Source organism: Pseudophryne corroboree, chromosome 7 (assembly GCF_028390025.1).
Source record: "Pseudophryne corroboree isolate aPseCor3 chromosome 7, aPseCor3.hap2, whole genome shotgun sequence".
Classification (NCBI taxonomy): domain Eukaryota; kingdom Metazoa; phylum Chordata; class Amphibia; order Anura; family Myobatrachidae; genus Pseudophryne; species Pseudophryne corroboree.
The window spans coordinates 173,583,755-173,595,811 of NC_086450.1; the positions used below are offsets into that span (position 1 = coordinate 173,583,755).

The 12,057-nt window shown below is 41.1% G+C and overlaps 1 protein-coding gene and 1 long non-coding RNA gene across 3 annotated transcripts in view; one reads left to right on the forward strand and one right to left on the reverse strand.

The window, feature by feature from the left end:
- The window catches only part of MAP3K19 (mitogen-activated protein kinase kinase kinase 19), a 115,833-nt gene that overhangs the window by 65,447 nt on the left and 38,329 nt on the right, over positions 1-12,057 (forward strand). Inside the window, exon 9 of the mRNA XM_063933784.1 lies at positions 2,374-2,621. Within this exon, the coding sequence (XP_063789854.1) occupies positions 2,374-2,621 (248 nt within the window). The remainder of the gene's footprint in view (positions 1-2,373; positions 2,622-12,057) is intronic.
- LOC134943487 (uncharacterized) lies at positions 6,804-7,608 on the reverse strand. Of its 2 annotated transcripts, XR_010181567.1 has the most exons (4): positions 7,541-7,608; positions 7,352-7,449; positions 7,176-7,272; positions 6,804-6,945 (listed from the first exon to the last, which is right to left on the reverse strand). It is a non-coding gene; the product is annotated as an uncharacterized LOC134943487 (long non-coding RNA). The 2 variants fall into 2 exon arrangements; XR_010181566.1 differs by lacking the exon at positions 7,541-7,608 and having other exon boundaries at positions 7,352-7,526.

Below are 12,057 nucleotides of genomic sequence, written 5' to 3' on the forward strand. Positions count from 1 at the left end.
CGTTTCTCCCCTGTTCATCGGGTCTTTATCAAGGCTTTCAAGAGTATTGTTTAATGCAACATTTCCTCCCTTTTAAATATCCATCCACCAATCCCAATGCGGCTGCCCCAGGTGTATCACATAAACATAATCATAATGGGACCACAATTCCCACAATCCTCCCATACATCATTTCCGTTTTAGACAGGAAAAGCTTTTATCCTTATGTTGGCTGGGCCGGCGCTGTTAGCTCCTATACAGAAAAAATCCTACAAATCCCATGAGCCTCTTCCGCCGCTGTACTCAGCCGTTGCCATGGTGACGCGTGTCCGTAATTAGGATCCATAACGTTAGCTGTCACCGTTCTTTGTGTCTGTGTAATCTCACGTCAATTAAGTCCTTGTTTTCCACAGTGTCAGGAACCGGGAGATATACATAAATAAAATATTAGCCAAGGCAGAGATGCGTCTTATTTATGAATGTAGCACTTTAAAACCAGGGGGCCTCAACCTTGACTTTGAAGTCAAATGGTTTTTATAGGAAGGGTCCTCTGGGGTGAAGTTGGGGTCACCATGCACTTTAGGGTGATATATTTTATTTGTGGGGTGCTATACCTGTGGAGCGATATTGACATCTTATGGGATTCTACTTTCTTTCTCTGGCATGTTATAAATTATTGTCATGTAATATAGTTTTTAAAGATCCCACTTTTTTAGAAAGATTACTAATATTTAATTACGGACACGCGTCACCATGGCAACGGCTGAGTACAGCGGCGGAAGTGACGTATCCGTTGCCATAGGAACATGGCAGGGGAAATGATGTACGGCTGAGGTCCGTGAAGCCGTCTGAACAGGAGAATGGAAGCGGCGGGCGGGGTACGAGGAGGCTCATGGGATTTGTAGGATTTTTTCTGTATAGGAGCCAACAGCGCCCGCCCAGCCAGAATAAGGATACAAGCTTTTCCTGTCTAAAATGGAAATGATGTATGGGAGGATTGTGGGAATTGTGGTTCCATTATGATTATGTTTATGTGATACACCTGGGGCAGCCGCATTGAGATTGGTGGATGGATATTTAAAATGGAGGAAATGTTGCATTAAACAATACTCTTGAAAGCCTTGATAAAGACCCGATGAACAGGGGAGAAACGCGTTGGCTATATCGATTTTGACCATTGGAGGGAGATCCTGGACGCTTTACCGGACGGAAGGTGAAGGAGCTGCTGCAGTTGCTGTGGACTTTATATCTATATGCACTCTTTTCATCTAAATCTGGTAATTGTCCATTTGGACTCCATGCGTGGATATTCTTATTGCTGCTAGACACATTGCACTTTGTGTTATCCTTACTGCTGCTATCACACTTATAACCGTGTGTGGATCGATGTTTTATATGTGTACAATAAATGTTTTTTTTTTAACCAGAAAAACTTCCATGTACATTGTAAAAATTGTGCTTCACTATATGCACTTCTTTTCTGTCTCTTTTGGGGAAATCCATACATGAGGACTACTGATAATAGTGGCTCTCTGATCTCCACTTGATGCGCTAGGTGTATGTATTGGTACCATTTTTTTCTTTTCACGTATATATCCCACCTGTGGGGTTGGAGGTATTGTCTAGAGCAGAGATTTTCAACCTTTTACAACTCGCGGCACCCTGAACAGGATTTAAAAATTGCCAAGGCACACTCAAATATAATGGTGATGCATGGTGCAGTTGCGTGTCCTAGGATGTCATGTCGCCGCTTCTCCATAGGTAACGCCTGAGCCACATCTGAGAAAGCCACAGGATCCCAACACTGCCTGGGCCCAAAATTAGAACTGGCTCTGCAACCACTAAACCCACCAGTATTGATCGTTCCAGGGCCTCAGTAGCGGCAAAACACTGACGGGCTGGCTCTGCTTCTATGGCGGCACACCTGGAGACTACTCAGGGCACACTAGTATGCCACGGCACAGTGGTTGAAAAACACTGGTCTAGAGAGTTACCTCTAGGTTACTTTGGTACATTACTAAGCTGCTCTAATTCATGCACACTGAACATAGCAGCTATACCTACTTCGTTTTCCAGTATTTGAGCTTTTTTGTTTGATTCCAGAGTGACATTTAAAAGTATGTCTGTAGTGCAAGGTGATCTGCTATTCAGTGAAGGAATGAATGAATGTTCTTCTAAACATGGAGGGCTAATTATTCCTTAAAGGAGAAATGATCCTACTATAAAAGTCTTCTCTGGAGTTTGTAAGACATCTAACCATATACACAGCAGAAAAATTATTGAACCTGGAAAGGCATTTATTAGGCCCTTAGTTTTTAAGTAACATAAGTAATGATAGATATTAAGTAGGTTGACAAATATATAAACCTCCAAATCACCCTCTTTCTGTTTTAGGAAGAAAAATTCCATTCCCCAACACGGGTGCACTGACCCTTCCCTAGAGCACTTGACCCTGCGATCAGACTCTAAGAGACACCGGTCACCTCTTCACTTGAAGAAAGAGGACGATGTTTCCCAGTTAGAAAGGCTGGGGCTTGGTTACCTGATCCAGCATTCACAATCCAATCCTAACATTTCAGAATCGCACTTCAGAACAGACCCGCTCAGGGGTATAAAATACATAAAGGAAAACATTAGGCAAAGTAAGTATTTGTGCAAAAAAAAGTTGTTTTTATCTTTTAGCTCTACATATATAGGTATACTGTAATATGGTCATTACAGGTGAAAGTGTTCCAGTGACATACACTAGCAGGGGCATTGCATTAGTGGCCGCGCACACAAGCAGAGGCATTGCCCTAGTGGCCACGCACATGCAAGCAGAGGCTTCCTCTTGTTGGCCGCGCACACGCAAGCAAAGGCGGCTCCCTGGTGGCCGCACACATGCAAGTGGAGGCGGCTCCCTGGTTGCTGCACACACAAGCGGAGGCAGACACTTTATAGACTACACCAACATTCATAGAAAAAAAGTTTATAGAGAACTAGTTCTCTGGTGGTATGCCAATTCCACCCTCCTGGCGCTAATTTTAAAATTAATTATAGAATAATCCAAATAGATACAATACACTGCAGCGTGTGTTTCAAGACTTGGTTAGAGTCTTCAGCATGTATAGGTAAAGTGTAAAATTAAAACACCGCGCTGTGAGGTATCTATTTGTTATTTCAATAAACCAAATATAAACAATCTAAATATGTAAACATATAGAGTGGCTGTATATATATCAGAGATGAGGTCGGGAGACTTCCGTAATTAGCACATAAATACATTTATTTCATAATACATGTTAAAAACAAATACTAAAATCCTAATCTAATATGCATGCATAGCTTTCAAATCAAGAACAAGAGGAGATTTTCCTGATCAGCATGTGAATAAATATATTGTTAATTTATTATTGATTTATGCTCTAAATGTATATGCAACAGTTAGGTTGCTAAAGTTCTTGATAAGCAGTATATAGCAACTGTAGCAATATGTCCTTTGCACCTGGTCCACACAGGGTATGATTACTTTGTATGCCGGCGTCCCGGCTACAATGTATAAATTTCAAGCAGGTAGTATAAACACTGCTGCATAGTTACCGCTGTTCCCTTTTGTTGAATAGCGTCTTTATCCCTTCTCACCCGGTGGTGAGGCTGTCACCGCCCCGGGTGATGTGTACTGGGGTAGGATGTCCAGAGAGGTGAGATAGATCACAGGAAGGAAGGCTCCGTTCGCTCCGTTTGTTAACAGCCCAATGACGGCAGTGATGTAGTAGTCTGCGACTGCAGGGGCACGGCATCTCACTCAATGGATACAGCAGTGAGATAGTGACAAGTGGTAATTCAATACCTTCTGATGAAACCGTTCAATTGATATAACGGAGAAACGCGTTAAGGACACTTCCATACTTTATTTGGGAACACTTATGTCTGGGACCATGGAACCGCTATCTTGGTAAAGCATCTCCAACATACACCTCGGTGAGGAGCTCCTTTAATAGTACCAACGAGGAGAAGCTGAGCGGCGTGCAGCCACAGCTGGGAGTTGCTCTCTCACCCCCCAACTGGAAGTACTGAGGCCAGTACGTGAGGCTCCAATCACTCCGGGAATACGCGACTCCGGCAGAGGAACATCGAGCGGCGCGCTGCCGCAGCCGGGCACTGCGTTTTCCGGAGCACAATATCTGGACTTCTGCTGCTGGGGAGGTGAGCACCATTATTGCACAATATTCCTCCTCTAAACTCCAGTACATTGAAATACAGCATTAGCTTATATTGATTTATTCCATCTAATCAAAAGTTCAGCACTTGAACCGGAGTCTGGATATAATAACGGTACAGAAGTACTAACTCTATGGTCATTTGACACAAAGCGAAATTCTTTTATTAGGAGCGGCAAAACATGTATCTTATTAGAGTTGGAGACCAAGGACTGTCCAATAGCTATTTTTATAGTATTTATATAGCCTTTTGAGTGTTTCCATTTATGTGAATCAGTGATTAACATAAAAGTTTGTGAAAGATTCTAATATCTAGCTTTTTAAGTGCAATAAATTGTTTATAATATATAAAAAAATATTTTATGCACTTTTTTATACATACTATGTTGGCATAATTGTTATCTGAAACTGCACAATTAGTTTATAGACACTGCAGGTGTCTAGCGCTCTCTCTATAATATATTTGGTATTCACGTATAGTTTACTTCTAGCTATAAGTGGGAGCAGCTTGTTTTTAATAAGAGGCAATTGGTATAAAATCATTGGTCCCTTTTCCTAATTAGAATTGGGGCAATGTTTATTAAAATCTTTTATAGTGGTGCGCCTGAATTATTGTCTACCCACAGACGTCCGGGGAGTGACATTGTACTGACCACCCTGGTCATCTGGGTGTACACAAGGATTCTTTATATTGTGGTAATTCAATATGCTGATTCCGTGATGGTACACCAGTGCAAGGGTACTTCAGGAGTGTGGCATCAACGCGTTTCGTCCCACAATGCCTTGGGACTTCCTCAAGAATGACACTCCTTAGGTTAAACCTCTTTTTATACCTGGCAATGCTTGTTAATTGATTTCAGCTGTATGCATTAGGTTTGGTTTGCTCTGAATTGTTTTCTATTCTCACACTTCTAACAGTGTGTAATATTCAATTTCTAGTATGCATATATTCAAACAAACCTTAATAGAATATCATATATACAATCTAAAACGTAAAATATAAAATACATATGTATGTGCAAGCAGCAAGGTCTCCCAACCTTTTCATTGTACTCTAATTATAATCAGTGCTGTTTCTTGCGGCGGGCGAGCCGTGCAACCGCTCGCTTGTCTGCTCCTCCTTCCTCTTCCCGAGCACTCCTGCTCGGGGGGCGGAGTTTCACGGAATGATGCGATTGCGTCATGACGTCACGACGCAATCGCGGAATTCCGACGCCCCCCGAGCAGGAGTACTCGGATGATGGAGGAGGAACAGACTACCTGGAAGGAGGAGGCAGCTGGCGCGAGGGAGGTGAGGTGGCCCGACTTCGAAGAGCGGGAAGGTTCTGTATATGTAAGTAGTCTCTCTCTCCCCCCCTTCCTCCTTCCCCCCACTTGACACCTGCCTGCCGCACTGTATTTAATGGGGACACCTGCCTGCCGCACTGTATTTAATGGGGACACCTGCCTGCCGCACTGTATTTAATGGGGACATCTGCCTGCCGCACTGTATTTAATGGGGACACCTGCCTGCCGCACTGTATTTAATGGGGACATCTGCCTTCCGCACTGTATTTAATGGGGACACCTGCCTGCCGCACTGTATTTAATGGGGACATCTGCCTGCAGCACTGTATTTAATGGGGACACCTGCCTGCCGCACTGTATTTAATGGGGACACCTGCCTGCCGCACTGTATTTAATGGGGACACCTGCCTGCCGCACTGTATTTAATGGGGACACCTGCCTGCCGCACTGTATTTAATGGGGACATCTGCTTGCCGCACTGTATTTAATGGGGACATCTGCTTGTGTACTGTGTAAAATGGGGACACCTGCCTGTCGTAGTGTATAAAATGGGGACACCTGCCTGCGTAGTGTATAAAATGGGGACACCTGCCTGCCATACTGTGTAAAAAGGGGACACCTGCCTGCCGTACTGTGTAAAATGGGGACATGTGCCTGCCGCACTGTGTAAAATGGGGACACCTGCAGGCGTAATTTATAAAATGGGGACACCTGCCTGCGTACTGTGTAAAATGGGGACACCTGCCTGCCATACTGTGTAAAATGGGGACACCTGCCTGCCGTGATGTGTAAAATGGGGACACCTACCTGCCGTACTGTGTAAAATGGGGACACCTGCCTGCCGTACTGTGTAAAATGGGGACACCTGCCTGCCGTACTGTGTAAAATGGGGACACCTGCCTGCCGTACTGTGTAAAATGGGGACACCTGCCTGCCGTACTGTGTAAAATGGGGACTTTAGATTTTTTTATTTTTCCCTGTGGTGGCCGTGATGATATCAGATGAGGCCACGCCCACTTTAATGAGCCCACGCCCATTTTAATGAGGGGGGGGGCATTTTGAAATCTCGCACTGAGAGCCAAATTGGCTAGAAACAGCCCTGATTATAATACCACTCATCTGTGTATAAACTCAGTGAAACCAGGCCAAGACACAGGTGCAGATTATCCAAATATCACCTTTAGGTATAGATCTCACAAGGGAAGAGTGATACAATCAAAAATAAACATTCCACTGTTCCTGGTACAATAAAGAAGTGTATATATATATATATATATACATACACACGAGAATTCCACGTGGTGGAGGGTGCACTCTCACTGTATATAAAGTCCACACATTTCTTCAATAGAAAATTTTTATTGTAGCCTCAAAGGTTTCGACGTTTCGATCCAAAAACCAGGATCTTTTTCAAGAAGGGCCATACATGAATCATCAAATCCAATCATAATATAATGAAGCCGAATGATTAAAAGTATATCTAGAAAAAAATAGAACATAAACATGACTGAGCCTCCCAGGTCCCAATATATAACAATATAAGCAACAATGCTTGTATCAACATAAACTACTACATAATACCAGATTTAGAAAAAAGGAACTCATATACCAAAAACAGGGGGCAGAGTCGTGAGACTACAAGGAGGAATGAAATAACACCCTGTGTTCACCACTGGTCTTAAAATACATGCAAGGCCTACACCTCCTCACCTCTATCAGCACATTCCAATGGGGCTGCATGTCTGAACTGCTGTATACCAAGTGTAGAGAATGTCCATATAATCACAGCTCTGCAAACAAACCACTGCTGTAATCAAAGGATATCTCTATTATAAACATGTATCAGAATCAAATGTATATATCAAACCTTGTTACCACATAAATACCTATGGGTCTGGAAAGGTGTGCACAAGACTACACCTGGATAAGGCATTCTCCCACTCAGGGTCAACAGCTGCAGGATCTCAAAAAGGACATTCAGCCACTGTGATTACACATATACTCTGTTTAAACAATGTGCATCTGAGGCATAGAAATATATATCAAAAAAGCCATAATCAACGATCAATAAATACCTATAGGTCCAAGAGGATCCACATAGGGCAGCCCCTGGTTTAAGCGTTCTCCCACATCAAATCCATAGCTACAAACAATAAATAAACAAACCCAAATCAAAAGATTATAGGATTATACAAACATCAAACTTAATCAGTGGGACAAACCCAACATAGTTACTCACAGAATCATGTGGAACACTGTACAAACTACATGCACCAACTGGATCTAAGCAGGGGATTTAAATACCCCTTGACCCGGAAGTATCAAGGGTGTGAGGGGTCAACTCAAAAAGTCACCTGAATAATTATCCAAACCTTTATTCCACTTGATTAACCGTTTACCACCAGCACAAAAGGCCAAATAAGCAATCAGTATGCCTGTGTATGCATTAATATTCACAGTACAACAGAGGGAATACACAAAATAGCGCTTCATGCTCCGGGGGACCGGAAACAGGAAGTGTCATGCGTTCCAACCGCCAAACCTGGTGGAACGCACGCTGCAAACACACCAGCGGACACACAGTGCACGACACCCGCAAGGGGACAAAGTCCCCGCACCACGAGCACAGTCCCCCCGCCACCAAACAGAGTATATGTGTAATCACAGTGGCTGAATGTCCTTTTTGAGATCCTGCAGCTGTTGACCCTGAGTGGGAGAATGCCTTATCCAGGTGTAGTCTTGTGCACACCTTTCCAGACCCATAGGTATTTATGTGGTAACAAGGTTTGATATATACATTTGATTCTGATACACGTTTATAATAGAGATATCCTTTGATTACAGCAGTGGCTTGGTTGCAGAGCTGTGATTATATGGACATTCTCTACACTTGGTATACAGCAGTTCAGACATGCAGCCCCATTGGAATGTGCTGATAGAGGTGAGGAGGGGTAGGCCTTGCATGTATTTTAAGACCAGTGGTGAACACAGGGTGTTATTTCATTCCTCCTTGTAGTCTCACGACTCTGCCCCCTGTTTTTGGTATATGAGTTCCTTTTTTCTAAATCTGGTATTATGTAGTAGTTTATGTTGATACAAGCATTGTTGCTTATATTGTTATATATTGGGACCTGGGAGGCTCAGTCATGTTTATGTTCTATTTTTTCTAGATATACTTTTAATCATTCGGCTTCATTATATTATGATTGGATTTGATGATTCATGTATGGCCCTTCTTGAAAAAGATCCTGGTTTTTGGATCGAAACGTTGAAACCTTTGAGGCTACAATAAAAATCTTCTATTGAAGAAATGTGTGGACTTTAAACACAGTGAGAGTGCACCCTCCACCACGTGGAATTCTTGTCTACATTTGCGGACATTTCGTCTGTCGGGAGCACCCACCACTAGGAACTTTGATGAGAGTGCAGAACTTTCTTGTGTGTGTGTATATATATATATATATATATATATATATATATATATATATATAAAAAATGATATATTTTCTAGACAATTCTGGCTTTGTATATGCTTCATTTATTTACATGAATATGCATAAAGAGACACTAATGTAACAGTATCAATCTATCAGAACCATACACAGAAGATTTTTTTTTTATATATATTCATGATAACCAAAATCACAAAACCCCAATCTACAGTATATACAGGAACTTTATCTGTTTATTAATTCCCTAATGAGGGAATATTTATTTGTTTAATTCTCCCCCCAGAGGATTACATAGTATCACATATTTTTTCACTGAGCTCCCAAAGAATTTATTTTTTATACATCGGCACATATGTTTATTATCCCCCCCCCATGATAGATATCCCTCCCCCATAGGTCCCCTATGAATTTCACCTCTATTTTATTTCTTAGAGATATTCCCCTTTATATGGCTGATTTGCCCTAAATACCATCCTAAATTTCTTACTACAAGATTTCACTTTCTATTGTGTGTTGAAATGTCTGATGCTGATAAATGATACTAATGTAAATATTTCTTCAATCATCTAAACACGTATAGTCAAGTGCCTCATTCAATCCATTTGGTACGAGTGTCTCTAATTTAAATATCCAGGATGACCCACCTATACATAACTGTCTAAATCTATTTCCACCTCTTTTGGTGTTAGTAAATCTTTCTACTCCTATGATGGATAAACCTTTGGGGTCCCCCCCCATGGTGTTTTGCAAAATGGCGGGTAGACACTATGTGTTGTTTTCCTATTTATGATATTACACCTATGTTCCCTAAATCTGCTTTTAATGCTTCTTGTAGTTCTTCCTACGTTTTGTAGGGCACACGGATATTGAAGAACATATACACAATACTTTGATTCGCAATTTATGAACTGCTTAATATCGAAGGTGTCCCCATTATGTTTAGATATTATACTAGTTGTTTTATTCAATATGAATTTACAAGACAAACAGGTGGATTTATTACATCTATAGCGTCCAATAATTTTAGTATTTAACCAATTACTATTTTCTTCCTTTTATTTTACGGTTTTTAACATGCTTGGAGCTAACAGGTTACCCAAATTTGTGTTCTTTTTAAACACTACACAACCGGTTTCGTTCCTATTGTATTTTTCAAAATTGGATCCTGTTCCAGTATAGCAAAATTATCACATACAATCTTCTTAATTTCCCTTGATTTATTATTAAATTTAGATAGAAAAATTATATCTGGTAACTTCTCGATCTTTTGATCCATAGGGCTATATTTTCCATGGAGGTAAATGTCTCCTGTCTTGAATTGAAAGACCTTCCCATTTTTGTTCTTGTCAGTGGGTTGTGTGTAGTTAATAAATCTTTCCTACAGTTTTTTGCGTAATCTCTTGCTTTGTTCAATAGTTTAGCTGGATAGCCTCTCCTATCAAAATGCCCCAGCATCATTTTCATTTGGAGATGGAAATCATCATCCCCCGCACAGTTCCTCCTAAGGCGTACTATCTGATTTTTGGGGATGTTCTTAATCCACGGTCTGTGGTGGTTACTCATATAGTGTAAATAATTTGATGCACCCACAGGTTTCATGTAATTAGATGGGATAATAATATTATCCCTAGCAGAGAGCGCAATATCCAGAAAACTATGGTGTCAAAACTAAAATTGTGAGTGAAGTTCACATTAAATTCATTAGTGTTTAAATATTTAACAAAGTCAAGTGCTCGGTGATAACCCCTTTCCAAATTATAAATAAATCATCTATAAAACGGACATAGAGGACCAGATCATCTCTATATGGGCCGTCCATATATACCGCTCAGCGAGACAGCCCATATAGAGATTCGCAAAACTAGGTGCAAATCTGGTCCCCATGGCCATCCCCAGTGTCTGTAAATAATACGGGCTGTCAAATAAAAAAAAATGTGTTAATATAAAAGTTATAGCTTCAATTACAAAGTCACGTCTCTCTTGTGATATGCTCATATCTGTATTCAAATAATACTTAGTTGTCTCTATTCCCGCCTTATGTGGGATATTAGTATATAATGCTTGGACATCCAATGTCATGAATGCCCACCCTTCTGTCCAACAAACCTCAGAAACTTTCTGTAGAAAGTGCTGTGTGTCCTTAATATGAGAATCCAATTTACTGACGTGTCCCTGTAAGTGAGCATCTACAAACTGTGATAAATCAGAAGTGAGGGACCCAATTCCAGAAATAATTGGACGACCATGGGGTGCACTAAGTGATTTGTGAATTTTAGGTAAATGATAAAAAATGGTACTGATAGGATAGGGAACAAACAAAAACTTATATTCATATAATATCTCCATATTCCTTTTGATACAGGGGGGTGGGATGTCTGGACAAACGTCTATAATGTTCTTCATTGCATAGCTGTCTCTCTGCTTCGAGGATGTACAGTTGTGCTCATAAGTTTACATAGCCTAGCAGAATTTGTGATTTTCTGGTCATTTGTCAGAGAATATGAATGATAACTCACAAACTTTTCTTTCACTCATGGTTAGTGGTTGGGTGAAACCATTTATTGTCAAACAACTGTGTTTACTCTTTTTAAATCATAATGACAACAGAAACTACCCAAATGACCCTGATCAAAAGTTTACATACCCCAGTTCTTAATACCGTGTATTGCCCCCTTTAACATCAATGACAGCTTGAAGTCTTTTGTGGTAGTTGTGGATGAGGCTCTTTATTTTCTCAGATGGTAAAGCTGCCCATTCTTCTTGGCAAAAAGCCTCCAGTTCCTGTAAATTCTTGGGCTGTCTTGCATGAACTGCACATTTGAGATCTCCCCAGAGTGGCTCAATGATATTGAGGTCAGGAGACTGAGATGTCCACTCCAGAACCTTCACTTTATTATGTTGTAGCCAATGACAAGTCGACTTGGCCTTGTGTTTTGGATCATTGTCATGTTGGAACGTCCAAGTACGTCCCATGAGCAGCTTCTGGGCTGATGAGTGCAAATTTTCCTCCAGTATTTTCTGATAACATGCTGCATTCATCTTGCCATCAATTTTGACTAAGTTTCCAGTGCCTTTGTAGCTCACATATCCCCAAAACATCAGCGATCCACCTCCATGTTTCACAGTAGGAATGGTGTACC